Here is a 21706-nt window from a genome sequence, read left to right as displayed (position 1 = left end):
TTATTTTCTTTTGTACTATTTATATTACTATTTTATTAGCTTCCGCACTGTGCACATGGTTACGTCACTTCCACGTGACGGCCAGCATGTCCTAATCTCGATCGGGGTGTGTCAGACAGTATGGAAATGGGAGGGCAGACAATCCACCTCCCAATATCACTAACATTATGATAAATAAAGCTAAACAGATCTTTATAGTTTACTCATTAGGATGATTGGTCTGTAGACTGTAGTTGTTTAGGGCTTGTTTGGTATTCTACTTGAATCCAATTTTTTAAACTTAAAAACAATTTTTAATTCCTTAAAAACTTGTTTGGTATGACTATTTTAAAAAACTGAATTCAATACTAACTCAAAAATATAGTCTATTCTCTAAAAACATAAAAAGTGAGTTTTTAAACTTAAACTCATTCCTTTGTTTTCTCTCCCTCCTCCCCTATCACTCCAAATCTATCTCGCTCTTTTCTTATTTCTCTCTCCTCTTTTTTTATTTTTTTTATTTTTTTTTTAACCTTTTTCGTCTCTTCTCCAATCCGCTCATTCTCTCGATTCTTTTTCTCACTCATCTTCCTCTTTATCTCGTCCAATCCACTCTCTTCTTTCTCTTTCCTTCAATCATCTCTTACTTTCTCTTTCCTTCAATCATCTCTTACCTTCTTTCCTCATTTCTCCTCTTTCTCCCTCTCTTGTGACCCCCTCTTTTTCGATCTCTTTGTCTAGTTTAAGTCATAAGATTTAAAATTTTTAAATTGCAACCAATCAAGTTTTTTAGTCTTAAAAAAAATTATTTTCAAGAAATATTCTTAGAAAATATTTTGAGAAATGATAAAAAATTTCAAATAGAATACCAAATAGACTCTTGGTATTTCAAAATTTTCATCCCCGAGGTACACCAATGAATATTCTACCTAGAGGCCGCTCCCTCAAACTAGGGGTAGGAAGTAATGTATTGCTAGTTGCCACTGAGAACATGATAATGCTATAGCTCTTATAAAAATTTGTTTAGTTTTCTCCTTTTTGTGTGGAAGCCTGTTTATAATCTGAAAATATGACTTTAACCCCTCAAACTCAATTTCTTTCATATAAAACCCGACATAAATTTTTTACTCGAATAAAACCCAATGACTAGACTTCACATAAGCAAATTCATTAATTATATTTGACTTTACACATTTAAAATTTTTCGAATACCTAAAATACCCCTTTTTGCATGTTTAATGTGCACAATTAAACATATGTAGATTTTAAGGAGGATTAATGATTTTACAAAAATAAAAAAAAAATAAAAAAGGTACTTCTAAATGCATTGCATGTTATATGAGAATTCAAGATTTCCACGTTTTGTAATTAATTTGGTTGATTCATGTTTCTCTCACTCCATAAAATTTGCTTCTAATTTGATATAGAAATTAATTTGGCAAGTTTTCTTAATCTTAACAACATTTTTCAATTTAAATATATACATTTTTTAGTGAAATAGTCTATCTTTTAAAATATTTATCAATAAAATAATGTACCTATTGTTCAAATTTTAGGACAAAAATTTACCTGTTCTTATTTAACAATAATGTATCCACAATGTTATTTTTGTATGAATATAATTTACCTACCTTTTTATTTTATATGAAACTAATTTACCTACTGTGACAATAATGTCTCTACAATACTACATAAAAGATTTACCTTTTTTAACAACAATAGTGTATCTACAATTTTGTTTTCGTATGAATATAATTTACCTACAATTTAACTTTTTAAAAAATGTATCTTCTATTTTATGTTTTACTATCATATGTATGTTTATGTGTTCGCAAAATAATTTATCTAAAGTTATAAAGTTAAGAGATATTGTAATGCATTATATTAATCCATTATTAGACTGGTAAAAGAAATTGTTAAAAACGTTAGCCATAATGGTTGGCTAATAATGGTTGTATGAGAACAGTTATAGAAAGTTGTGGCATAAATTGTAAATAACTTTTATTAATAGGTTACTTGTTTTCTTATGTGGCAAGTTATTTAAATTTTGGGTTTTTATTGGATATTGATTCATAGGTGGGTTTTTATCCGAGATATATGAGTTGCATGGGCCTATATCTAAACAACCCGTTTATAATTCATATATAAAAGGTGGCAACTATTATGTATAATTACACTCCTGTGATAGTAGTAGTCTCGTGACAAAGATACTCCTTGAGTATTGAGCCCAACTGTCCACGTGGGTGTAGGCCTTGGAAATGGTTGTCAGAGTCATCTGAGAGAACAGAGAATAAACTCTATGCATGCACGTAACAAGAAAAGAGACAATAAGCAGCCACAACTTTTTATTGCATGATATTTTTATTGCATGATAGAGCTCCATCATCCATAGGGTGCCAATTGACTCACCATTGAGTCATGCATTGAAAAGGATGCATGTCCACAGGAAGTTATGAATAGGATAGCGACATTAACATGAAAGTTTACCCAAAAACAAGAAAAAATTCAAATGAGGGAAATCATACAAAAAAAAAATTATGGATAGAAATAATTAGTTCAAATTAAATTTCTAATTTACGTATGTGTAATTTTTTTAGATTGTAGTAAGGCGGATCGAAATATTATTACTTTAGAAGTTCGGTCATGGATGCAATAGCTTCCATCACAAAGTTACACATACAGATTAGTGATGCCACCATCATTCTGTTCTGGAGCAGTGGGTGAAGTTCGACGACTTCGCTGAGATTGGTTATGCTTGTTTCGCAAGATACGGAATCCTGATCCATTAACCTGATCCTGTATGAAATGAACCAGGTTTCCTATATTCTTGGACTTCCTACAATCTAGGGATTGGCGTGGGACCCAAGTAATTCAACTTCTAAGAGGATGCAATATCTTCTCTTAGACATCCTCTAGTGTAAATACATCCTTCTAGGGTTCATCTCGCGTAAAACAATTGCACACGCTTATTCTCTTACCCACTGCTTGAGTCTCATAATATTACTTAATAATTTGACTGTCGGAAAGTCTTTGGCAAGCACCACCTCCCCTTGGTCCTTGGCTGCTTAATAAGGGGTGTGTGAGAAGTAAAAAATGATGTGTTATGACCTAAATATAATTAGGTAATGCGCGTTTGGTAGTTATGATTGATATTTTTTGGGGTCGGCTATCCACACACCATTTTTTACTTATCACATGCCCTTCTAATTTTCGACCGTCTGATCGGATGGATTAAAGAAGATCAAAGGACAGAAATTAATAAGGGGTGTGTGAGAAGTAAAAAAGTATGTGTGGACAGTACAATGCTTTTTTTTTCTTTTTTTTTTTTTCTGTAAGGATTAGTCAGTTTTGACTACTAGGGTTTAGAGAAGATCATGTCGCTGTCGGTACCCTTAGGCTTTAATGATGGTTCTCTCCTTTGAGAAAAAAGTTCTAATTAGATAACTGTTTATAGAAAAGATAGAACATGCTACTGGGCTTGTTAACTATACAGACATGGCCACTTGGGCTGCAAGATTTATCATAAAGGACTTTTAGGACGTGTGTTTTCCAAATTTGAGTTCATCTCAGCAACTGGCCTTCTACTTGAGGATATACAACAGGCTCTTGCGGGCCCTTTTGGACATAAGCTTGCTAGTTTCAAAGGAGAAAGAGCCCAGAATTTGGAGGGAGACTTTCATATCGGTTATTGACAATTAATTCGACACCAATTTATTCCATTTCTGGTTTTCCTCGTATGAACAAAACAAATGTAAAACAGTAGAAAAGATAGTCCACACAATATAACAGCATACAAGTAGGAAATGAGACATCACAGACACAATAACTATGGTCATTTCTGAAGGCGGTAGGAAGGAATAAGGAGTAGATGGTTAGCCCTCGGAACCGTTAAACCGAACTCCTCAGTCATATCCAACTCATCTGGCAACATGTTATTTGGAAGTTCCCAATCAAAACATTGCACAAGTTGTGCCAAAACTAACTGGACCACAGTAAGGCCTAACTGAATTCCAGGGCAACGTCTTCTACCAGAGCCAAATGGGATAAGCTGGAAGTGATTTCCTCTAACATCAATGTTATTACCCACAAACCTCTCCGGTATGAACTTCTCTGCATCCGTCCAAGCACTTGGGTCTCTCCCGATTGCCCAAGCGTTTATGATAATGTGTGACTTTTTGGGTATGTGGTAGCCATGGACAGTGCAATCTTCCCTGGCTGCATGAGGAACCAACAATGGTACCACTGGATGTAGCCTCAATGTTTCCTTTACTACCATGTCCAAGTACTCTAATTTTTCCAAGTCTGATTCCTCCACCATTCTTTTGAGGCCTACAACATTTTCTAGTTCTTTCTGGACTTTTTTCATTACCTGTGGATTCCTCATGAGTTCGGAGAACGCCCACTCAATCGATGTTGATGATGTGTCCATTGAGGCCACAAGCATGTCCTGCCAATAGTACATTCGAAAAACAAATCACAAAATCAGGGCATAAATACAAATTTAAATGGCATCTGTTATGCTATCAAACTGTCAACCTAAACAACACATCAGTAGGCAGATTTAACCTAAATAATTGTTGCGATTCACAACCTTAATAAACCAATAACATGTTAAATTTCGGACAAGATACAATTCTGTTTTAATTTGCTGCCAAGCAAGAGTAAGAATACAAATAAGGTAAAATGAAGGATTAGTCCAATGTAATACTTGGTCGCCATATGCTATGGTATAGGTTTTATGCATACTTACCAACAATATAGCTTTGATATCGGAGCGTTCGATTCGGTAGGCAGATTCTTCAGAGAACATGAACGCCACCATGGCATCAACAAAGTCCTTCGGTCTTTCTTCATCCTTGGATTGAAGATGCTCACCAATCACCTTCTCAAAAAATTTATCAAATGCCTTGTTAACAGCCTTCATCCTCTTAGTGAACCCTTGGAGGTCAAGTGGTGCAATCCAAGGAATATAATCTCCCAAGTTAGGGGCTGCTGCTAATTGGATACCCTCTTTGATCACAGACTTGAAACCCCTCTCATCAAACTCTTCATCCTTGTACTTCTTCCCAATCACCATCCGGCAGCTCATGTCAACACTAAGAGTTGAGACCTTGTCACTGAGATCGACAGCAACATGTCGATTATTGGCAGCCTCTTTAATTGACTGAATTAAGAGAGCAACCTCTTCTTTCCTCATAGACTTGAAAGAGTTGATTTTGTGGTTGCTTAGTAATTCAAGTGTGCACATCTTTCGGATGTCACGCCAATATGAGCCATACTCAGCAAAGCTCACGTTTCTTTGCCCGAAGGATATGTGTTTTGCACCCTCATGAGGTGGCCTACTTGCAAAAACAAGGTCATGCGTTTTGAGGAACAGCTCGGCCGCTTGTGGGGATGAGACAACAATGGTAGGCATAAGACCTAACCGCAGGTACATGACATCGCCGTATTTTTGGGCTAGCCGAATGAAGATCTTTGTTTGGGAACTGCCCCAACGAGTAGAGGCTGCCGAAAATAGGAAACCCTCTTGGACCAGGAGGTAACATCTTGTTATTGCTTTTCCATATCCATGCTCGCAGGATGTGAACAACTGTAAGCAACGCCATTGTTGCCCAAATCCAAACCACCATTGTGTTTGCTGCCTAAGTGTTTAAGATAAGAGCTCTCTGAACTCTGTTTTACTTTAGAGAGAAGAAAAGAAGGTCCTTTTTTCATTGTGTTTAGTGGATGCTGATACTTGGCTTAAATGGATTTGGAAGAGTGGAAGGTTCAACGGATAGACTTGAATATTACTGTATGATTTTTCGACATGAATGCTATATACTAAAACTCAACCGTTACATGTCGAAAATAAAATAGGATAAATGATATACGCACATTCTTTTTAGCTTCTTACACACTTTTGTTTTATTTTGTTATATTTTTTCATTTGATTTATTTGGTCATAGATAGAACATGGTGTGCAAAAAGCTAAAAAGGGTATGAATGACATCCATGAGGATCTTCATAGGTCTTCCTCTACCCATTTTGCCCTGAACCTCAGTCTCATAGTCCCAACTTCTAACCGAAGCATTTGTAGGTCTTCGGTTCAATTATCCAAACCACATTAACCGATTTTCTTTCACCTCATCTTCAATTGCGGCTACTTTTACTTTACCTCAGATATCCTCATTTTTAATTTTTTTTTCCTCTCTTGTGTGTCTACGCATCCAACAACATCGAAACACCAGGTATATAAACAAAATTTTGAAAAAGAAAAAAAAAAAATTAAATGTTTCTAATTTACCTTTGAATAATAATTGCATTCCACGTATTTTTACACATACAAATTTCAAAGTAGTCCACGAATGGATATCTCCAACATTACTCCAACTCAGTCGGTTTGGTGTTACATAAACTGGTCACATCATACATGCACTTATCGGTGCACAAGTAGAAAATGAGACACACCCGCACATGCATCCATGACGCATGATATCGCGGTGCGCAAGTATGACCTTCTTCGTCCATTCGAGTTCTGTTGTATGTCGTGGTGCGCAAGTAGGACTTTCTTCGTTCATTCGAGTTCAGTTGTTTTCTCTATCCTTTTTTTTACTTGGCGATCACTCTTGCTCTTGCGGCCTTTTCCACAAAATTATTCAGCAAAATTTGAATATAATAGCAGTTATTACAAGAATGGGGTGTAATATCCACAAATCTATTTTTACTTCTTTCATGTTTTTTTTGGTTTTCGACCGTCGGATCGAATGAATTGAAAAAGATCAATGGATATAAATTAACAAATAGTATGTGAGAAGTAAAAATAGGTGTATGGATAGCACACCCCTACAATAATATGTCCAATTATAAACGCCGCCAGCATTAAAGGCTTTTCAAAGTGGGCCATTGCAGCCACTGCAGTCCTTGTTCTTTTCTTAAATAAATTTATATTTTATCTGCATTAAATTTATAAAAATGTGGTCGAAGTGGAGGGGTTCTGGGTGTAATTATTATTATTATTTTCTGTGTTAAGGAGACAAGAAGAACTAATCTCACTTAACATTAGGTGTAGACGAGAAAAATAAATTTGAAATTTGGATAAAAGTTATGATTTATAAATTGACATACATCAATTATTTTGTTTGGATTCATAAACATAGAAATTTAGAATTTCTAAGTAGAAAAAAAAAACTTGGAATTTGGGACTTTCAATTCTCAAGTTTAAATTCCATGTAAATAGATGTCATTTTCGAATTTCTGTGATTGAGAGTTTAAAAATAACAAATTTCGTATTCAAGTCTATTGTCATTTTAAACTAAATAAGAAAATTCATAAATTCTAAAAAATAAAATCACATCATTTTGATTTCCATCATTTTAAAATTTCTTAGTAATCTTAAATTTCTTCATCCAAATATAGTGTAATTTTTTTTTTATACAATATGCCTGGCATAAAGAAAATGCTATCCAAATTAATGAGATAAAATGATAGCATTTTTTGGTGTTCCGATTATTGGTAATTTGGTGTGTTGTACTGTTATGGACGAATATGTACACTTGATTATTGGGCGTTGGAGGCGGAGGGAACTTGCGGAATTTGAGTTCGGTGGGTGAGGAAATGGTGGGTTTGGGTTTGGGTTGGTGTGTAGGATAAGGAGGAGAAAGAGGAGGATGGGGGTTAGGAGATGAATGATGGAGAAGGTGTTGTGGAGTGAATGGTGGAGAGAGAAAGGTTTAGGTTTATTTTTTAATTTTTTTTAGTACATCGATATTTTTACACTAAGGGAATGAAGAGTTAGACTAAACCACATAATGAGTAACCTAATTTGGTATCGAATTCGAATTTATTTTTAATTTTTAATTTTTAATTGGGCTCATAAACAAAATAATGAGTCTATTGGAATAAAAAAATAATAAAACTTAAATTCAAGATTATAATTTAGTTGTTGAATTTAATAATAAACCTAGATTTAAGAGCCCAAGGCTCTTCTTTTGACAATTAAATATATTTTAATTATATTTATAATTATCACACCTTAAAGCTCAAACTCAAAGTATAAACACTATGTTTGCTCTCTATAGTACATCTTTTCCAGGGGTGGGCGTGGGTTAGTTAGAGTTGATTTTGGACCAAAACCAAAACCAACCGACCTAGTGGGTTGGGCCAAAATTAGAAACCAAAACAGACTAAGTTGGGTCTAAAACCGACAAGGTTGGTTAACTAAAAGTGGTGGGTTGGTATGAATTGATTTTTGATTTGTGTGAAGACAAACATACACAACAAATACCTTTCCCAATAGCTACAGAACATAGCTCAATATGAATGGTTGCTCAAAGGACAACACAAATAATGTAGCCCAAGGAGAGCACCAAAGAGCATATGCTACCTTCTCCAAATAGTGCCCCTTGTTTTTTTCGCACACTGTGTCTGCTTCTATCTCCCAAAATGAGAGAGCCGACTACTCTCTTTCCAAATAGGAGAGCCGAATGCCCTCTCCCGAAGGTGTGGTTCTCGTCTCTCTCCTCTGCATTTTTTTTGGGTTGAATCTCTCCTTTGCAATTAATAATCACAAAAGGCATCAAAATGTCTTTCATAATTTCATTCCTCTCTGCTTTTAGGCACAGAAAGGTTGCCTTTCCTTGTTGATGTTTTCTTTTTGAATGAAAGAAAAATGGTTTCTTAAACTAATTAGGTTTTGTTTTCATGTGGTGATATACGGTAACTCATAAATAACTAATTGTTTATATTACTACATGTATTAATTATGATTAAAAAATAAAATGAATATATGTGGATCGGTTCGGTTAACCGCACCCTAAGAATTTTGGAAACCGATTGCAAAACCGATTAAGGTCGGTGCAGTTCGGTTTAACCACCGAAAAAAAAAAAACCCAAATCAAACCAAACTACCAATACTGTTTGGGCGGTTCAGTCCTTTTTTTTTGTTTTTTTTTTTTTTAAATGCCTAGCCCTTTTCAGTCACATTGTAAAAAGGACTAAGTATTATAAAGTGTGAGAAACTTTTGATGTTGAGCAATGTGGGGTAATGAGATTTCTACTAAAAACTCCAACAAATACATACGAAGGAAAGTAATAGATTAAATACAACAAGATTAAATAATTCAGCTTGTGGACAATCAAATGCAAGAATCATGGATAAGAAGAGCACATAGAAGGAGAAAAAAGTGGATATACTACTTGCTAGTGAAGTTATTATAACGCAAGGATGGATTGTGGAGGGTGGTGATGAAGAAGTTAAGTTTGGTTCCGGAATGGATAGAGAGGCATCTAAGGTGGATAGTTCTAGAAATTTTGAAGTGAGAGAACTTCATGAAGAATATTTTGTATCGGATGAGGACATGGAAGAAGAAGAAGATGATGAGGAAGTTGAGTTTGAGTCCGACACAAAGAGAGCCTTAGAGGGATATGGAGAAGAAAGGATTGAGGCCTGGCTTTCTAGCTTTGCAAGTATCTTATATTATGATATATCCTTATTCCTTCACTTCATGTGTTTTAAAATTGTAAACTTGTTGGATGCATGTATGATGTATCATCTAGACCAATAACATTCATTATGCTTATAGTCATTTATGTATTTTTCTACTTCTATTTTGCATTTTATCTCTATTTCATTCTCAGTACAGGTATAGTTGTTTTTGTTTTTTTTTTGTTTTTTTTTTTTTTAGTGGAAAAAGGCACTTATTTATATGGTACACAATAAATTTACTTAAATCCGCCTAGGCTCAAGCTAGGCGCCTAAACGCTAAACCCTGTTCACAGTCTGACTAGTGCCTTGTGGTTTTTAGATCATTACTATTACAACTGTTGTCAAAGTGAAGCCACCTCGTTGAGCATGACAACATGGAAACTGAAGTTGTCCAGAGTGACACAACTTTAGTCTTTTCAGATCTTATGGAGCAAGATGGCTGCTAGTGGATGTGATTGACACGTCGCCAACTTACAATTTTTCTTAATGGTTTTCAAATAGTTTCTATTTTACTTTCAGATTATTGGGCCATTTTGGGCAAATCATTGGTTTCTTAGGCCCCTTATGGTTATTGTTTTCTTTCTTTTGGAATTTTTGTTCGCTAATATTTTTTGGCAATGAGTTGACCTTGGAAAACTTGTTGTATGACTTAACTTATATTTTTATAGACATGTTCCATGAAGTTGATTATTTGGCAATAGTGCTACCACAAACACTGTTTTACGTAATCACGTTTACTTTCAACTTCACACTTACTGAATCTTCAGTGACAACAATCAGTGGCTCAACACTATTGATACAGGGGCATGGAAAACCCAACTCATATTGCCTAATGGTACTTTGCTTACCATTAACAAGGCCTTATATTCACCTTGTTCTAGTCGAATGTTGTTGATTTTTAAGGACATTCGAGCTAACAAATTACAATATGAAACTATGAAGATCATCTTGAATACCTTAGAGGGATATGATGTGTCGTATACTTAGTACATCATATGGTCAACCACTGGAAAATATGACATACGTGGTCCAGTTGATCACACCATGTGAAACTTGCTCGCTAGGTAAAGGTAGCCATAAGCCTTTGCATGCAAACAACTCTAAAGAGCACAACACTTTCTTGGAAATGATCGAGATATTAGTGGACCGATCCAAGCACCATGCAGATCCTTTTGCTACTTTATGGTTTTGGTTGATGCATCAACTTAATTATCACACGTGGCCCTGTTGTCCATAAGGAATGCTACATTTGCAAGGCTCCTTAACCGGATCATTAAGTTGAGAGCGTATCACCCATATTATCCAATAAAATATATAAGACTGAATAATGTCGTAGAGTTTGCTTTGAAAATGTTTGACGATTATTGCATGAGTTTCGATATTGAAATTAAACATCTAGTTGCATATACACTTAAAATGGTCTGGCAGAATCGTTTATCAAATGTATCCAAATAGTGGCTCAAACCTTGGTAATGTGGTCTAAGCTCCTGATTTCTGCTTGGGGCTATGCAACCTTCCTATCACTAGAGGGAGAAGGTCACACTTGTGTTCATGAAGAATGCTAAGATTTGATGTGGCTTGCCACCACTTTGACTCATCTTGATCATGAATCGTAAAATGCAAAGTCAAAGCGCATGGAACCCTAGATCTTTAGAGCGTTGCTTAGAATCTGCCAGATGCCTTTACTGATCTAGCGACAATCACAAGATCACACATTCCTATTGCAAATGTCTTTATAAGCATCATGTTCCTAAAGTTGTCTCAGTCGGGCATTGTGTTCCCAAAGAATATGTAGTTTCTGAAGAATGAAGAATGACATTGGCAGCTAGGGTCCCTTCCCTGAAGCGAGGCAGACCCATTGGTTCAAGGAAATTCACAAAAATTGAGAGTAACATCACATGAAAAGATAACATCAGTTATCTGATATTGGTCCATCTGTCGCTACCTCGTCCGTTCCACAACTTGACATTGTTCTGGATTATGGGAATGTCCTGGACGAAGGGCATGAGAATTCCTATCTTAAGGATTTTAGGATCACTTTCTAACTACACTTGCCTGGAAGACATGTGGAAACGAAACGAGATCATCATCGATGATGTGTTTTCTTTTGTTGTGGCCGTCCAAACAGTAAAGGGCGATTAAATTGAACCATGATCGGTTGTTGAAGCACATTGTCGATATGACTAGCCAAAACGAAAAGAGGCAATCCAAGTCGAACTTGATTTCTTAGCAAACCGTTGGGTGTTTGGACCAGTCGTTTCAACACCCTCAAACGTTGAAATTGCACGTGTTGAATGGACTCGAAAAGGTAGAGTTCTATAAACCATTGGAGCTAAGATTGATTATTGTTCCTATGTAGTTCAAACTATCTAGGGGGCATTAGGCATAAAAAATTGGATATTTGTAGACAAGGAATAATAAGAACTTAATTGACTTATATTTAGTTGTATCTAATGATAAAACAAAAAAAAAAAGGTTTCATTCTTTTTATGTTAAATATAAAAAAAAAAGAACAAAAAACCATAGGCTTTAAATGGGTATTTGAAGGAAGCATAATGAGAATAATGAGGATCAGTTTAGTAGTTTCGAAAAACTAAGTATCTAATTTATGGACATGGTCAATACGTATCTTTATAGAGATATGGATACAGAGATTTTGTGTGAAAGTTCCATTAGGATTGGTAATACCTGAATCAATGTGTTCCAGATGACAATACACGTTTTTAATTAGGTTGAAGCATTTGCTATATAGTTTGAAACGAATTGCGAGTACTTGATCAGAATGGGATATATGAGCAACGATTGCACCTATGCGTGTTTATTAAGCTCACCAATTTTGGCTTGTGGTAATTGCAGTATATGTCAATAATATGAACCTCAATGAAACTCCAGGAGAGATCCAAATGAATGCTACGCACCTGAAGAAGGAATTTGAGATGAAGGATCTAGGTAAGACTAAGTATTGTATTGACCTACAATTCGAGTACCGTGAAAGTGAGATCTTAGTCCACCAATCGAACTACACTAGAAAGTGTTGCATTGATCTAACTTCTTAGAAGCAAAGTCATCCAATCATCTTATTGTCGTTCGATCTTTAGATCCTAAGAAATACCCTTTTCATTCTAAGGAAGATGACGAAGAGATCTTGGGATTAGAATTCCCCTATCTTAGTGTTATTAAAGCTTTTTATACTTAGCCAGTGTACTAGACCAGACATCTCATTTAATGTGAATCTTTGGCTGACACGCCTCGATCCTGATATTCCTCGAATAATAGGATAGGCACGTGCTGGCCGACACCCGAAGGTGACGAAAGCCATTTAGAAATGCATGAGAATGAGAAATAAATAAGACTTATGAATTTAATGGTAATTAATATGCAGATAAGGAACGTGTTCAGAGCATACAACTAACTAGAACACTAAAAGAAATAATATAGATTGAATGAAACAAAGGATGGATCCTACATTGAGAGGACTCGAAGATGCCAATGCGGAAGTGCCTTGACGTCGGGATTGTATGCCTCGATTCTAAGTCCTGAAGGGAGCGCAAAACAAATATGAGTGGACCAAGTTGATATATATATATATATATATATATATATATATATATATATAATAAAACATTTATCAACATACTAACCCCTAGGTTTTATGAAAACACATATATCATGATAAAAATAGGTTTTCCGAAACCTAGCATTGATAGGATTAAAAGCACACCACAAAGTAGCACACAAATGTCCTATTAATTTTCCTTATTAACAATAAGATTTATCAATTGTAGCATATGAAAATAAGGGTCTTTCCCACAGAAGATTGTTTTATCTAACTACTTAGAATGTCACAAAAACTGGGCTGTTGTCCTTACTGACCCGCCACTGAAAAATAATTATTAGACCGACTTACACTTTTCTAAAGTCTACGAAATTTTATATGCATATACTAGACACACAGAGCTATACTCACACAAATTTTTGGGATTTTTGGAGTTGATTTGATATTTAAATTAAATCGAACAAAAACAAGACAGAGACAGATTTTTAAGTAGTTCACAAATTAAGAAAAACGAGTTAGGGGAATTGCTATCCACCACCAAATAATCATGCAAACATGTTATATTTCATTCAAATTCCTTTCATTTTCGGATGAAAATGCTCAAGTTGGCTCAATGTTAAAACCCAACCTATTACTCTTTCTTATGTAGTATGTTAAGAGAATGACGTTTTCAACTTAACTTAGTCCCTAACATGCAATCTAGAAGGGTATGTTCATAGATTTAACAAGTAGAAATCATTAAGAACGAAAGGAGTTTGAGTCATCACAAGGCATCGTAAGTACTGGCGTTGTCTTACTTATCCTAGAAATTGGTTCACATGTTAATCGCAATTAACAAGTACTACTCTAGAACATATGTAGGTCCTCATTCGACAAGGGCAGACACACACATATTCATAGCATTAGAATCCTAGATATGCTTACTAAGTATGCATCCATAGAAAACACATAAAAAATTCATCAATGAGACAAGTAGTGAACCAATTTTCATCAATTCGTAAAAGTAATTCAAACGAAATGTCATAACAAACTTGCAATCATATTAGGGGCTTCAAAACAGCCCCTAACTACTAAAAATTAGTTACACATAATTCTCAAATTAAACCAAAAGAAAGACATGAGTTTGAGAAGATAAAACCGAGAGAAGAGAATGCCAAGATTTCCTCCTTCCTTTCATTCCTTCCCCAACGCAGCAGCCTTGCCTTTTTCCCTTGCTTTGCTTCTTTTTTTTTTCTATCTTTTTTTCACACTTTTTCTCCCTTTTTGTTGCTGCAACCTGTAGGTCTTTTCTTCTTTTCTGCTGCCACAGTTTTTTTCTCCATAACTCACCCCACTAATAGCTATTTAGTGATGACAATAAGTGGGAGGAAATGCTAAAACAATTGTAACTCTTTGGGCAGCCTTTATGCCCATTACTCTCACTTAATTTTTCATTTCCTCTGATATTTGAATAGGTGTTAGCTGGCTTGTTCTTGGCTGCATCAGTTTTGGCTGTTAGTTTTATGGGATTTATTGCTTTCAATGCTTTATTGTCAGTTACAAACTGCTTAGCCTCTTGGGAACCTTTCAGTGTTAGAACGACCATAACTTTTTCTAGAAAAATGATATTAACAATCCGCGAAATGCTCCAGAAAATAGACATCCGTAGCTTTCCAAGAATATAAGGCTCATTCTCTAATTCATTCTAGGCTGTCCGCAACTTGCTTCCAAAGTCAGCTGACCTGCACAGGCAGTTTTGACGAATTTATTACTTAAAATTCTACTTGTGTTATTTTTCTTTTCTTTACTTGACAAATCCTACAAAACACAAAAACAAAGTAAATAACTCAAAAATATAAGGAACTAACTAAGAAAAGACAAGTGAATTTGATATAAAATATATATAAATATGAGCTTATCAAGCATGATGTGCAATGTCTCAAAACATATCTCGTAGATATAATAATCACTAGTGAATGTCCGATAACCCCCAGGCCCCATGCCAGCTCCCCGTTTTTGTGCCAATTGCTAGAGGAAAATTACCCCTAGGCCTCGTGCCAGCTACCCGACCCTATGCTAATAGCCTGAGGAAAATCATCTTTAGGTCCTATGCCAACACTGTAACTGTCGACCGAGACAGAATCTATCCCTCGCCCCATAACGGAATAGGGACCACTAGGCAAGTACAAAGCCATTGAACATACATTTATTTGAAAGGCAACTTCATAGTATAAAGTCATCCATCATCTATACTATAAAGAGGTGTCTGAAACATGTTCTAAATATTATATCGTCATCCATCAGATATTCTATAAAGAACACGAGTTATAGGAAAAATAGTAATAATTCAAACTAGCCTCAATAAAAATATTATCTCATAAAACGTAATCATTAAATCATGCTTTTCATGTATGCATTTCAACTATTAAAACATGCATTTTAGAAGGGATCCACTCACAATACTTCGTCGACGAAAAGCCACGCAACTAGCGAAGACTGAAATGCCACGATTAATTGCCCCTAAGCACATAAAGTGTACAATTAATAAAACTATATAATAGCAATTGAATTTGGGGAAATTGCCGTAAAAAACGGATTCAGGACGTCGAATTACCTTAAGAAGTATTCCGGTTAAATTTCTGAAAAGTCAACAGCGGAATATTCCACCAGGTTTGGGCTTGGTATCATATGCGCTGAAGGCCTGGTTTGGTGTGGCCTAAAGCCTTTGTCCAAAGGGTTTAGGGTTTAAAGTGCACGGGCCTAAGGCCTTAAAGGGAAATGGCCCAAAGGCCTTTAAATTAACAAAATAATTAGAAACAAAAAGAAATAAAAAGGGTTGGGTTGGGCTACCCAGGGTTTTGGGCTTGGCAAGAATGGCCTGAAAGGCCTGGGTTTGGTGGGTCGCTGGATCTCAAGAAGAAAAAGGCTGAAATTCGGCCGGAAATTAGATAAACTTTAAACGTTCATAACTTTGTCAATACGCAACGAAATCGAGTGATTCAAAAACGAAAAATCATAGTTTTCAACAAGACGAAGAGAATAGTACCTCACACGTCATCTAACTCGCCGTGTTTGGCCGAAAAATGCCTCGAAAGCCACTAAGGTCACTTGAAACTGGGTAAGATTCAAATGGATATAACTTCTTCAATACTCTATGAAATTGGGTGAAACAAAATGGAAAGTTGTAGTACTTAGCAAGATGAAAAGATTGATACCTTGCATGCCCGTCAAATCATCGTGGTTTGGTCGGAAATTGCCTTGAAAGTGATGGTGCTTGTCAAAAAATTGGATTCCTCTAGTCCCGATTGTTCTCTGCAATTAATGAGTGAAACCACTCAACAACTACTTCATTCTAACCCCAAAACACAACCCAAGAGGTTCATGGACTTGCCTAGGCCGAGTATTCGCCGGAGAGGAGATTGCACAGTAGTGCAGTCCCGGTGTATGCGATACGAGGAGGGTTGAGTGCTCTTCCTTGCTTCAGGATCCGTGGAGCTCACGAGTCTAAAGGGTGAAGATGGGGAGTGGTGATTGTCTGTGTGTGTGTGTTGTTTCTCTAGGGAGAAAGGGTTGAGAGAGTTGTTGAGATGGAGAGATAAGAACTAAGAGAGAGGAGAGAGGTTGGAGACTGGGGACAAATATTAGGGGGTGGCCCCTTAGGCACACCATTTAAGACCCAAAAACCATTTTTAAAAGGAAAATATCCCTAAACTTAGTGAAAATACAAAAATACCCTTTTTGTTACATTGGCAGGATACAGTTCCATGCCAACACACCACCATTAAATGACACTAAAGACATTTTTTGATACCTTAAGGGCACTGCAGAGAGGGGCATGTTTTATACCTACGCATCCTAGAAATTCGATGCATTGCTTGTTGAGTACGCCGATGCTAGGTACTTATCAGACCAGCACAAAGGCATGTTCCCATACGAGTTATGTATTTACTGTTAGAAACACCGCTATAATTGGACGTTTATAAAATAACGTTGGTTGTTACTTCGATTAACCATGTTGAACTCATAGCCTTTTATGAAGCTACCCGGAAGAGTAGTTTGTTACGAGCTATAAGCATATTGTAAGTGCGTGTAAGTTAACCTCTGCTACAGATGACATATTGATCATCCATGAGGGCTACACTACATGTATCAACCAGCTAAAGTTAGGTTTTATCAAGGGTGATGCCACCATACACATAACACCCAAGTTTTTCTTCTTGTACGAACAGTTGCAAGAGAAGAAAATTGAGGCCTGTCATATTGCATGCTGACCTATTTATCAAATCCCTGCTTAAAAGCTCATTTTAGAATCACATTAGAGGTATTGGGTTATGCAGGCTTTTAGAACTAGCATAAGGCGTCTTGTTCATGCAGTTGTTTAGGAAGCACCCAACCATGTGTTAGTTAGGAGGAGGCATCCCGAAGATGGCAACACTTTAGCCCGTGTACTCTATTTTCCTTTGCTAAGTTTTTCTTCCACTGGGATTTACTTAGAAAGGTTTTTAATAAGGCACCAGTACTAGTCTTCCGACCAGACAGTAACAACCATTCGTCACTTGAGCCATGCTTGAATTCATAGAAGTCCTCCTAAGGAGATTTGCCATTCTCAGGGGAGAAATCCACAGGAATACGAATTTATCCCATGCCGACTACCGATTCTTCTACCTACTTGAATTTTTACAGGTTGTCCCTGTAAAGAGTATACATTTCATTTTTCATAGAGACAAGGACAAGACATTGGCATGAAGTTCCCGTGATTAATCAACTGAGCTATTCGTGAACGTCTAAGAGAGAGTGTTGCATGACTTTATGTTAGTCCACTAATTGGTGTAACTGTTGTAACCTTTTTCACATTGATTCCTCAATTAAATAGGCTCTTAATTCCTCAAATGGTTAAACAATTGGTTTTCCCTATTGAATTAGGAGTAGCCATGCCATTATATAAAGGTGGCCATGCTTTAAATTGTACTTTCTCCCATTCTCTCCTAAATTATTTTCTCATTTGACCCGCAAGCGCAACCCAGCGAAACTGCGACACACCACATCTCACTTGACTCCCAACTCAAAACCCTCCTCCCCCTCCTTCCCCATTCGCAGAAACCAAAATGTCCCTAACAATCTCACCCAACTCTCTCCAATCCTCTACATTTCAATTTACCTTTCATTCCTCGCAAAATTACAGCTTCACCCAGCCATGGCTTCCGCATCCGCTTATCCGTAAGCGACCTAGGACCCAAATTTCCTGCGTTTCGACCCGACCCAAAAGAAATCCGGGACCAAGGACCGAGGACCCGGAAGTCCGGGAGGTGGTTCGGACGCTCATGAGGAGCTTCAGTGACAAAGAGCCGTTGTTGAAGACGCTAAATAAGTACGTTAAGATTGTGAGGACGGAGCATTGCTTTATGCTTTTTGAAGAGCTTGGGAAGACTGATAAGTGGCTTCAGTGCTTGGAGGTCAGCTCAATTTTCTTTCTTTTCTGCAATTTTAGCTTCTGGGTATTTGAAATTGTTTGAATTGTGTATTGTGTTTCGGTCTGTGGACGCCATTTATAGTCAAAAACTTGATTAATCGATATGGAAATGATAAACACACACCCTTTTTCTCCTCCTACGCACCCCTGCTTAATCCTTTTTATTGTTTCCGTTTGATTTATTCAATCCGATAACTAGAAATAAAGAGGGCACGCGAGAGGCTAAAAATGGCATGTGAAAATCAGCTTTCTAACCTATGTGGATTTGATATATAGAATGCAAGGAGAAATGTGTAGGTTTTAGTGATTAGGCAATTTGGTTACATTTTCTCACATTTTAAATAATGGAAACGGCATATGTTTTATGGGTTTTTAAGTCTTGGTGCGTTTGATAGCGAATGACTGCTAATTTTATGTTAGACATTTCAGTTACTCTGTGAGCATTTTATAGCAGAAATTTTGATAGGATGGAAGATACCTTCACTTATACAACCCACACTCAGGTGTTCAGATGGATGCAAAGACAGCGGTGGTACGTTGCTGATAACGGTGTGTATTCAAAATTGATCTCGGTTATGGGAAAGAAGGGCCAAACTCGGATGGCAATGTGGCTTTTCTCTGAGATGCGTAATAGTGGGTGCCGGCCTGATACTTCTGTCTACAATGCACTTATCTCGGCCCACCTAAACTCCAAGGACAAAGCAAAGGCTTTGGACAAAGCTCTTGGATACTTCAACAAGATGAAGGGAATGGAACGATGCCAACCCAGCATTGTGACGTACAACATTCTTTTGAGAGCTTTTGCACAATCTCGAAATGTAGAGAAAGTTAATGTTTTATTTAAGGATCTTGATGAGAGCGTTGCTTCCCCTGATATTTATACGTATAATGGTGTAATGGATGCATATGGGAAGAATGGGAATATAAGAGAAATGGAATCCGTGCTTTCTCGGATGAAAAGTAATCAGTGTAAGCCTGACATCATCACCTTTAATTTGCTGATTGATTCATATGGGAAGAAGCAACAGTTCGATAAGATGGAACAGGTATTTAAGAGCTTACTTCGTTCCAAGGAGAAACCAACACTTCCAACGTTTAATTCAATGATCATAAATTATGGGAAGGCAAGGCTTATGGAGAAAGCGGAACATGTATTCCAGAAGATGACTGACATGAAATATACGCCAAGCTTCATAACATATGAGAGTCTTATCATGATGTATGGGTTCTGCGATTGTGTTTCAAAAGCTAGGGATGTATTTGACAAGTTGGCTGATTCTGGAAGGGAGCTAAAGGTTTCAACACTGAATGCGATGCTTGATGTTTACTGCATGAATGGTTTGCCTGTGGAAGCTGATAAGCTTTTTGTCAGAGCAAATAGTATTGGGGTACGCCCAAATGTATCAACGTATAAACTTCTATACAAGTATTACACTAAGGGCAACATGAAGGAGCTTCTCGAGAAACTGCTGAAGTCCATGGAAAATGATGGTATTGTCCCTAATAAGAGGTTCTTTCTAGAGGCTCTTGGGGCATTTTTCTCTTCACCAGGGAGTCCAGGCTCCGTGACTGCTACAACTGCTTTGAGCAGACAGCAGGATGGCACAAAAAGTTAGGTAGAGAAGACTAATAACTTGGTTTCCATATTTTTCTGATTTTTCTTCTGGTAGAATCAGGTTCGATGCAAATATAGCATAGAGTTTTTGGCTCCAGCACCAGATTATCGTGGCACCATGGAATTACTTGGTCATATAGTAAGTGTTTTTTCTCTGTTTTTAATCGTTGTAAATGCCATTCATTTTTTCTTTATGATGAAAATTTCCAGTTTGTGCGTACAATATGTATTTTTTTCAGGGTATTGTTGGTAATTTATGTCTTTAGTTATCTCTTATTGAACTCCATGACTATTTAAAAATTTCTGTACTCAATAAATCATGTAATTGGATCTTACAGTAATCAAGAAATTTTTTCGAGTTTACTGGTTTTGTGATAGTAAAAAGATTTAGAAAAACCTAGGAATTTTGACGACAATGTCACTAAAGTTCATCTTTCACAGCTGAAAACAGAACAGTTGTGTAGAAAAGATGTTCAAAATCCAATGAAACGAAAGAGAAAACAAGATTTGTAATAACCTAGGTATGTTAAGGACAATGTCATTGATGAAGTTCATCTTTCAGAGCTGAAAACCGAACAGAACAGTTGTGTAGGAAAGAAATTTCAGAATCAAAGGAAAGGATTATGTTAATTTTTATAACATAACTATGATAACTAGTTAAAAATTGAAAGAATTAAAGTAGTAGAATTTATAAACATAAAATAGGAGTTCATAAAATTTAAGAGTCCCGGATGCGATGACCAAAATTTAGGTGCGGCAGAAACTCCTGAATCTCTCTCCTGCTCTAGACTTGTCGTTCTTCTGCCTTTCAGAAACCATAGGGATGAAAGATTGCATAGTTTTGATATTATGTTCTATCGTTCTCGTCAGTTTTCGGTGATGTGTTTTTTTTTTTTTTTTCCTTTTGTTGATTCCATAGTGGATTTTTTTTTTTTTTTTTTGCAAAGTGGAAAGATTTTGTAACACATAAAATGATTGCAGGAGACTGGTGGAGCCACTGGTAAGAGGCCAAAACGATGTCTAAGCTAATTCTTTGAGAACTTTTGTTAGATAGATAGCAGCGTTTCTTCCCCAGAAAGCTTTGTTTTGTATTGTGTAGTTTTTCTTTTTGTTCTTAACAATGCAACTGGTGGTGGCACTCTTAGTTTCTATGGCCATGGCGGCCCACGGTGCTTCTTTGGTGTATTTCTACTGTGTAAACTGAAAACTGCTACGTTGAGTTGTATTCTTTGACGGGTTCTCAATAAATCACCACGCATTTGACATCTGCTTCTATTTGTCACAAAGGAGGCCATTTTTAATGCGGGAAGGGGCGTAAAAATGTGACTTCTGCTCTCTCTAGCGCAGAGATGAAACATAATCAACTTACATTTGGAACAGCTATTCGAAATCTTAGTGACATTGGATACGTCTTTTGCATTATCTATCATTAGACTTTCTGCACCCGCTCTTACGTGTGTGAAGGATTTATTTATTTATATTTATCTTTTATCACGGTACCCGCCCCTAAACATCACTTTTACAAATTTTTCATGATTGAGTAAACGGAAATGGTAAATGTTAAACTGTAGGACGTGGGTTAAAGTTTTTGAAGATGCCATGATCAAATGATTTCGCATTTTCTAATCATTGTATGCAAAC

At 36.5% G+C, this 21706-nt stretch overlaps 1 protein-coding gene and 1 pseudogene across 1 annotated transcript; one reads left to right on the top strand and one right to left on the bottom strand.

Moving 5' to 3' along the window:
* Positions 1-3627: 3627 nt before the first annotated feature.
* LOC137716233 (cytochrome P450 71AU50-like) lies at positions 3628-5681 on the bottom strand (annotated as a pseudogene).
* A 12296-nt stretch (positions 5682-17977) lies between these two features.
* LOC137716035 (pentatricopeptide repeat-containing protein At4g39620, chloroplastic) lies at positions 17978-21332 on the top strand. Its single transcript, XM_068455424.1, has 3 exons — positions 17978-18433; positions 18954-20204; positions 21047-21332. Exons 1-2 carry the CDS (start codon positions 18086-18088, stop codon positions 20064-20066), a joined length of 1461 nt encoding a protein of 486 aa, XP_068311525.1. The 5' UTR covers positions 17978-18085; the 3' UTR covers positions 20067-20204; positions 21047-21332.
* The last annotated feature ends 374 nt before the right edge of the window (positions 21333-21706 follow it).

Source organism: Pyrus communis, chromosome 14, assembly GCF_963583255.1.
Source record: "Pyrus communis chromosome 14, drPyrComm1.1, whole genome shotgun sequence".
Lineage (NCBI taxonomy): Eukaryota > Viridiplantae > Streptophyta > Magnoliopsida > Rosales > Rosaceae > Pyrus > Pyrus communis.
The sequence above is the reverse complement of the archived record's forward strand: the minus strand, read 5'-3'. Positions and strand labels throughout refer to the sequence as shown.

Bases quoted from the DNA above. Each gene is read 5' to 3' on its own strand.
- LOC137716035 (XM_068455424.1), top strand. From the start codon at position 18,086: ATGTCCCTAACAATCTCACCCAACTCTCTCCAATCCTCTACATTTCAA. The intron at 18,434-18,953 runs GTCAGCTCAATT...ACCCACACTCAG, and splicing joins AGTGGCTTCAGTGCTTGGAG to GTGTTCAGATGGATGCAAAG.